This window comes from Lactuca serriola, chromosome 2, assembly GCF_051521515.1.
Source record: "Lactuca serriola cultivar US96UC23 chromosome 2, Lser_US96UC23_V15, whole genome shotgun sequence".
Taxonomy (NCBI): domain Eukaryota; kingdom Viridiplantae; phylum Streptophyta; class Magnoliopsida; order Asterales; family Asteraceae; genus Lactuca; species Lactuca serriola.
In genome coordinates this window covers 27543331-27552299 of record NC_136409.1, presented here as the reverse complement: position 1 = coordinate 27552299, position 8969 = coordinate 27543331, and the positions used below count along the sequence as shown (strand labels likewise).

Sequence of the window (8969 nt, the reverse complement as noted above, 5' to 3'; positions counted from 1 at the left end):
GGGGAAATGAAATTCTAAAAAAATTAAAAATCCCGCCTTCCTATTTTTTCTCCTTTCCCTCTTGCCCAAATTATGGACGCTCCTTCCTTCCCCCTCTCGACATTGACTGCTGCCTACTTCTTCCCTCACTTCTACCTACTGGAACCACCATATCTCCCACTCGATGTTGAAATTGTTAGAAAAAGCCCTAATTATACTCTCAAGTCTAAATACAGAAAAAATAGAAGATGGTGAAGAAGTAGCAGTAGAGGAAGTGGAGGATGAACAGTCGAAAATGGAAGGAATGGCATCAAAAGCGTTGTTACTAGATGGGTCAATCTCGGGTCATTTTGTTCAGGTTCCCGAGTCCGTTTATTACCAGATGGTTCAATCTCGTCTTTTCGTCTCGACTTCATATGTCTCTGTAAAGCAACCGACGACCCCCACACCACCATCTGCAAACCCTAAGCCGTCTTCTAAGGATATCCGCTCTTCCTCCTTCCCATTTGACTAATTCTTCGTCAGCTCTTGTTGAATTTCTCACACAATCGTTGCTTTTGTTTGATTTTGTTTGATTTTGTCAAATTGCAGGGTTTTTCTGAATCCGTCAACTCCTTCTTTAATCGGCTGATTTTCATCTTGTTTTAACGATTCGTTTACAAAAAGTTTTGTTCTTTTTTTTGTTAATTTATCTTTAACAGAAAAATGAATCAAAATCAAACTCATTGACTTTTAAATTTGTCTACAAATCGTAGCTTTCGTGACCGGTTTTATTGGTGAGATCGAAGGATTTGTAACTTAGGGTTTTAGTGAAGATGTTGGGCGCTGGATTGCAGCATGGACGTAGTAGTGGTGGAGAGGATAGGTTTTACATGCCGGCGAAAGCGAGAAGGATTCGTCAGCATCAAGAGAACCTCCGTAGAGCTCAAAGTAACGTTACTCCGACCCAATCTACGACATCTTCTGTCAGGGAGGAGCCGGAGAATCAACTCATGCAGCCATCAAATCCGGAGCCGTTGCAACATCATCGTTGTGTAATCTTGAACGGTTTTTGGAAACTGTTACGCCTTCTGTTCCTGTTCAACATCTCTCCAAGGTCTGTACCGATATTAATCTTTTATATTGAAATGAGTTGAATTAATTCAAATTAGTCGTCTCAGTTTATACTTGTATTGCTAATTCGTTATATCATGGAGTAAAGTAACTTATAGGAACATTTGATTTATTCAATTTGAGTATGCGATAGTCAATTAATCAGATTTTTGATTTATAATTTAGTAGTATAATTTACTTTACATTTTAGTTGTGGTTTTCTCTTTCTCCATTGGCACTACTCCAAAATTCATGTTTGAAAGCAAATGAAGTCAGCTTGAATTATTATTCAGTGAGCCCTGAGGGTGGCCTTTCAGTTTTTATGAGTGAACAGAGTTTGCCTTTGATGTTATATTTCTATTGTTTAATCAAGGATTCCATATTTTGACAATCAAAATATATGTGTTTCTGCTAAAGCACACCATCTTCCAAAAAGAATTAGAGTACAATAAAATGGTTAATGTTCAGTAATCATGTATAAACAGGGGTATTGTAGTTGTGTATTTGATCCAAATAATGATTTTACTTGAACTTTATGGCAGCAGAGAACTATGAGAGGATGGAGGACAAGTGATGTGGAATATCAACCATACTTTGTTCTTGGTGATTTGTGGGAATCTTTCAAGGAGTGGAGTACTTATGGTGTTGGAGTTCCTTTAATATTGAATGAAGCTAATTGTGTGATCCAATATTATGTGCCTTATTTATCTGGAATTCAAATATATGTAGACCCTTTGAAGTCTTCAATAAATTCCAGGTACTGGAACAATAAATATCTTCCTTTCTTCCTCTTTCTTGTTTAGGGTTATGTCAGGCTCCTTTTCAACTAGTAGCATCTATTATGCTTCTTTATGAAATTTAAATAATCTAGTTATTCTGTTGCTTTACAGGCAACTAACTGAGGATATTGCTGATAACTCATTTACGGATTCAAGTAGTGATGGGAGCAGTGATTATGAACAGGAAAAAGGTTCTTTACATTATCTAAGGGAGAAGAGTAATAATCATCACCCAAAGAATGACATTCTTCACCGAATGGATCATTTGTCAATGAATGATGAGAACAATGTAGTTCAAGAAGACTTTTCTAGTGATGATAGTGATTCTGCCACCACTCAAAGTTGCTTGATATTTGAGTACATGGAACATAGTCAGCCTTTGGGCAGAGAACCTTTGTGTGATAAGGTTAGCTTTAAAAACAACAAAGAAAGTGGGTTTTATTCTTTATTTATAAATCTTTGGATAATTAGTTTAGTTCTGTTTTCTTGTTGCAACAGATACTTGATCTTGCACAACGTTTCCCTAAATTGAAAAGTCTAAGAAGTTGTGACTTGCTGCCATCCAGTTGGCTTTCTGTCGCTTGGTATGATTGGTAATAAGTACTAGAGTTTGGGAAGGAATGGAATGATTCATTCCATTGCTACAGACCAACCAAATATGATCACAACTCATTCCATTCCTTTGTGATTCCATTCCATTCCATCCAATCAAACAGATTCTTAATATGGTCTTTGCTACTTGCTCTTTCTCACATAATATGCTACTACTAAATGGCCCTTTTTTGATGCTTTTTATCAGGTACCCAATATACAGAATTCCCATGGGGCCCACCTTGAAAGATCTTGATGCTTGTTTTCTAACTTTTCATTCCCTTCACACTCCTACTACAGGTCATTCATATATATCATATAAATCTCCCTGGATTTTTCAGGCTGAGAAACAACCTTTTTTTATAGTTATAAAATTTACGAGTTGCATTACTAATTTATTATTATTGTTTTTTATTTTTGTTTCAGGCAATGAATGTGAGCATCCACCTGTTGTAAGGCATTTCAGTGGGACGGGTGTGGTCTCATTACCAGCATTTGGTCTTGCTTCATACAAATTCAAGGCACCACTGTGGGTCCCCAATGAATTGAAAAGACTAGAATGCCCTGATGGACTATTCACTATTCTATATGTGTTTGTTACTTACATAGAAGTACTAGTGTTGAAAAGACTAGAATGCCCTTATCATGTGATGTGTCAATAAACTGATGGATTACACAGAAGCAGGTCTCCTCCACGTAGGAGTAGGTCACCTTCTAGAAGCTGATTCCAGAAGCCCTTTGCAGCGTTCTGATTCCAATGTAAGTTTTTTTTACCTGTGGAATCATTGATTCCGAGTGTTGATATTTTTTTATTGATTACTTTTTATCTTATCTTTTATATATTATTAATTATTATTAACCCTTGGTTGTGGTATAATATGTAGGGTTTGCCTGGACCAATGGGGTTGATGAGTACTAGTCATTTGGAACAAGAAGCTGCAGTACTTGCTTTGTCAACTTTGATGACCATAGCTCCTGCACAAGTTTATGCAGAATTTGAAAAGGTAATTTTTTTTATTTATGAACTTTCAAAGCAACTTTTATTGTTTTACATCACTTGAATTTTAGTGCATTAGGTCGTATAATATGTTGAAATGTTGAACGTTTTATGATGAGATTGTTTAATTCAAATAAGGGAAGTAGAATAAAGGATAAATTAATTCATAATGTCTATGAAACCCCTTATACCCTTCTCTTGAACGGTGAAATAAATTATAGAGGCGAGATAGAACAAAGGAGTATGGGGTGGCTGAATTATTCCATTTGGATCCTCATTACACAATAAGTTTATGTTTGAAACATATAAAAGTGTGTCTAGCTTTGTATGATCCAGTTGCAGCAAAAGATAAATTATTCAATTTTTTCAGCATCTGTTGTGTCCACATGATACTAAGGAATACAATTCTATAATTGACTTGGGCATAAACATGTTATTTTGATCAAGAGAAAAAGAAAAATAGCCTAGATAATTAGCAACTTATAAGTAGGTTGGTTGGTGTTATGTGAAAGTGAAAGGGGTAAGTGAAATTTGAGAGTGATTTGTGTTTTTTTAGTCACATTGCATCGGACTCAATTCCAGCTTGGAAATGGTGGTTTGTTTGGTGCTAGTTATAATCAGGTAAAAGATTTCCCATCTCTTATATTAATGTTTGGTTTTAATGTTTGGCTTATTACATTACTTTTGTCTCCTTTGTTGTATTGATGAGGCTTGAGCATGTTGGGCTGTTAATGTTCCTCTTTGTTTTCATTTATGCAGGTAACAATCTTGTTGAAAGGACTTATGAATCAAATATTAATGGTACCAAGTTTAACACTCGAATCCATATGATTAGATGTTAATGGTAACAAGTTTAACACATGTGTCTTTGTTATGCATACAAATTAAATGCAATGGATTGTATTTTTTGTATATGGTATTTTATTTTATATTATGCAATGGATTGTATTTTTTGTATATGGTATTTTATTTCTATTATGAGAGATTAAATGCAAATTTAATTTATAAATTAATAAATACATCAATATATTTTTTTTTTAAAAAATTAAAATTACGATACGCAAAAATGTGTGTCGTCTTCATTTATGACATGGCCTTTCTTGACTGGTACTTCCTTGATACGCATTGCGTGTCATAAACACGCGCGTCGTAAGGTTACGACACGCAAATGCGTGTCGTCTTCCTTTATGACAGGGCCTTTCTTGATACGCATTGCGTGTCATAACCGCGCGTCGTAAATGCGCGTCATAAATGCGCGTCGTAAATGCGCGTCGTCTATAGACGACGCGCAAAAGCGCGTCATCTCTCTTTATGACAGGGCCTTCCTTGACGCGCATTTGCGCGTCGTCTGAGCGTTTTACGACGCGCAATGAGCGTCGTAAAAGGCCTTTTTTCTAGTAGTGCAACCTTTAGGGAAAATATAGGATTTTTCCGGGATACACCGACTATTCAAAACGGATTGTTTTTCAACGGATACTCATATTCATTCCACAACAAATTGGATTGTACACGTTCTGTACGAACCTGGAAGTCATGGAATGAATGGGTTTTCAAACACGCTTTTCATAAGAAAATATAGGATTTTCTTGAGGAACACTTTTCTAAAGGATTCAAAGAATACTTTTCCACTAAAACTAAATGCTTATGAACTCACCAGCTTTATGCTGATATATTTTCAAAATTGCTTGTATTCTCAGGGAATTTTCAGGAGTTCGGAGAAGTCGAAGCATTAGAGCCGCACCTTCTACCTTTGATAAGAACAAAACTATGTATTAAACAATGTAAACCTTTTTAACATAAGTATTTAATGTCTGGTTGTGTTTACTCTGCTTGCTATGATACAATTGTTGTGATATTACGCATGACGTCAGCCACCCCCGAATGTTTCCGCCGTTCCGGTTCGGGGGTGTGACAGAATTAAAAGGGTATTATAGTCTTTTCTAGTCATTTTAACTTTATCAAGGACCAAAACCATAAAAAAGATTCAATTTTGAACCAATGATACAAGTTGGAAACCTTTTGGACCTTATCCACATTTTTTGACAAACCATAGGAACCAAATTTATAGTTGACAAAACTTCAAAAATGGTCCCTGTGCTTTCTGAAAATCTGAAGTTTAGTCCCAATTTTTTAAAAATCTCACAGATAGTCCCTGTGGTCTCAAAACTTTTAACAAATGGTCATTTTCGCTAACACCGTTAGCTTTTGGCTGCTAAGTGAAGGGCATTTCTTTCATTTCACTACCACAGGGACCATTTATGAAGTTTTTCCTTATTTAAAATAATAAAAAAATATATATTTAATATTACAGGGTCCCACATCTCTCTCTCTCTCTCTCTCATATCCTCGACAAAGCTCAATCCACATCTCCATTTGCGCTCTCCTCATCTTCCCGATCAATCTGCTCCTCTTCACCCTCCTCACTTTTGAACCTAATAACAATTTCATCAGATCCTCTCATCATCATCATTATCGTTGGCACTTCTTACAGGTCTGGTTTGTACATGAAATCAGACCATCTCTTTCATCTTCTCTTGTTAGTGATGGCTACAAATCTCACCCGCATCAGTAGATATCTAATGTTAGAATTTGCATTAGAACGTATTTAAGAAGATATTTATCACGTTGTTTACATCCCATTCTCTTTGAATCTCTTGAGACCAATTGTGTGGGTTTATATGTATTCTCAAAGAACAGAGGTGTTGTGGTTCATAACAAGGCATAAATAGTTTAAGTATTCAGTCAAATACAATTAGTCAAAATCCCAAGATCATAAAAGCAGTCTTCAGTGTGTATCGATCACGCCGGCGCCTTCCCACGGTCCTCGCTAGTACCTGAAACACATACATAACAACTGTAAGCATAAATGCTTAGTGAGTTCCCCAATATACAACTTACGCACATACGCCTTTCCAGGCCCTGACCTTCCGGTCATCAATACCACGCCTTCCGGCCCATAACATATTCGCCTTCCGGCCCATAACATATTGCCTTCCGGCCCACATAACATACACAACACATATAACAAATATCTTACCACATATAGCATACATATCACATATCATATCTGACCTTCCGGTCACACAGTCAAACCCCTTCCGGGTGCAGTATAGTGAGAAGACTCACCTCGTAAAAGCTGAACGCTAGCAAATCCCGAAATGACTCGTGCACAACCGACGAGCTACAACCTCCCTATAACATCACATATCTCATTAATGCTTATATCTTCTAAGTGTGACTATCCCTAAGAAGTCAGACTTAGGTCAACTCTGGTCAACGGTCAACTCGACCGGACTCGGCGAGTCTAGACATCCTCCCCAACTTCCCCTGATGTTCCCTTTCTACTCGTCGAGTATCCCTCTTGGCTCGACGAGATCCTCGTGGAAGAATCGCGGGGCCACCCCGACTCCACTCGCCGAGTCTGAAGAACAGCTCGACGAGTTCCAGACAATCTCCAAGCTACTCGCCGAGTCTGTTCATCGGACTCGGCGAGTCCATGCCATGCAGTCGATCGAACTGCTTCCTGAGATAAGTTTTGTCCCGAAATACACAAGCATGGGACCTTCTGGACCTCTAAAGGTCCTAAGACAGGGTTAGTCGTTTGGGTAACAATATACTAATCCATCTAATCACCAATTGGGTTCCATAAACCCTAAATTCATGCACACATCAACAATACAGAAAGAATCCGAAATATTACCTGAATATCGCACTCTCTGTGTCCCCAAACCGCAGAACTCGAATCCCTTGCTGTTCCTTTAGCCCAAACTCTTCTCCTCCTTGCACAACAACTCTTCTATAATCAACAATGGCCTACAATCCTTGCTCCAGGTGCACACAATCGATTTAGGGTTCTTCTCAGAAGGCTAAAATGAACAATGACGGCCAATGAGTCCTTTTTATACGTCCCAAACCTGAACGGTTAGGGTTTCCGCTAAACAGCGTCGACTCGCCGAGTCCATATCTGGACTCGTCGAGTCCAGTCGCGATCCCGCGACCAAGTCTGCGGTCCTACTCGGCGAGTCTAGGCTCCAACTCGCCGAGTCCCCTCTTAAATCACCCAAAAACATAATTTAATAATACCTGAGATTCCGGGCTGTTACACCACAATGAACAACAGTACCCTTGTAACACCAAATGTACATACTTTATACATTTTACAACATAAATGAGTAAAAATATATCTTTTATCTTTTATCATAATAAACGCCTAATAAATAATTATATGTTACAATTACTACATTAACATAAAAAAGATGAATATTTTTTTTTGATAAAACATTTAAAAATATATATGTTCTATAAATGATATGTTAGCGTCTTCCTAAGATTAATAACAAACTTATAATATTTTATACACTCAAACAAATGCACACAAGAGGAAAGAGAAAGATGAGAGAATTTGTCATGATATCTAATAACATTGTGTGTTATGAAAAGAGAGTAGCATTATATCCACATCCACATGTACCCAACGTGGATAAACTTAAGAAACAATCAAATCCATTATCATTGTCTAGTACAATATTACATTGAATAATTATTGTGGTTGTGATTTCGTTGCAAGTTTACCTTTTTATTGAATAATTCATTGTCTAGTATATTTTATCCCTTTGGAGATAAAATATTGGGATAATGACAAAAATGATCACCATGTGAAATTTCATAAATTGTCATTCTTTTTTTTTTACTAGTAGCACAACTATTTCACAATGGCTCAATTGCAAATTTACCATTTTATTGATAGAAACTTATAAATAAATTACGAAATTGCATCATTCTTTTGCAAGTATAAATAGTTTCACAATAAAATAAGTAGGGACCCTTCTTAAAGAATGTTGCAATTCGAACTAACCAATTGCAAACTAGGTGTTATTTTGTGCTATTTGTCAAAAAGATGGTGTATTTGTTAAATGTAATCATATGTTGGTCATTTTTGTGATTATTCTTAAAATATAAGTTAAAGTTTAATTATATATGAATATTTTTTGTTTTTGTCTCTTCTTAGTGCACCACGGATGCAACCCAATTTAAAAGCAAAGACTTGATTGGCAGACGCATCAAAGTTTCGTGGCCTATGGACAAAGTGTAAGTTTCTTTTCAAATTTTTATACAAAGTTTCATGAAATTGTGATATTTTTTCCTACAAGAATTGTTATTGATGCATGAAAGTATAAATTAAAGGTTTTATGAGGGCTTGGTGAAGTCTTATGATCATGAAAATAACAAAGAGGTGGTGAGATGAGACTCCTTGTTTTTTAGTTAATTTGTCACATTTGCCTTGTTACTCCATGGTCAAAATAGTTGACTAATTGATATGGTTTGATGTGCATATCTAACAATCTTATCATGTTGAAGGTATTATATGATGATGGCGATATTAAAGTCCTATGTTTGGATAAGGAAAGGTGGAAACTTGTAAAGAGTGGGCACAAACTTGCAGATGTATGTTTCCTTGTGTTTATGTGTAGGTTTTGTTTGGTTGGATGGAATGGAATGAACCATTCCATTCCTTCCCTGATTCCATTCTA

General features: G+C 36.5%; 1 protein-coding gene across 1 annotated transcript; it reads left to right on the top strand.

Annotated features, from left to right (window-relative positions):
- Positions 1-794: 794 nt before the first annotated feature.
- On the top strand, positions 795-3103 carry LOC145089097 (uncharacterized). The gene is made up of 7 exons (XM_079027588.1): positions 795-863; positions 950-1075; positions 1617-1828; positions 1962-2256; positions 2349-2434; positions 2650-2741; positions 2868-3103. Exons 1-7 carry the CDS (start codon positions 795-797, stop codon positions 3101-3103), a joined length of 1116 nt encoding a protein of 371 aa, XP_078883714.1.
- Positions 3104-8969: the final 5866 nt, after the last annotated feature.

Bases quoted from the DNA above. Each gene is read 5' to 3' on its own strand.
- LOC145089097 (XM_079027588.1), top strand. From the start codon at position 795: ATGTTGGGCGCTGGATTGCAGCATGGACGTAGTAGTGGTGGAGAGGAT. The intron at 2,257-2,348 runs GTTAGCTTTAAA...TTGTTGCAACAG, and splicing joins GAGAACCTTTGTGTGATAAG to ATACTTGATCTTGCACAACG. The intron at 2,742-2,867 runs GTCATTCATATA...TTTTTGTTTCAG, and splicing joins CCTTCACACTCCTACTACAG to GCAATGAATGTGAGCATCCA.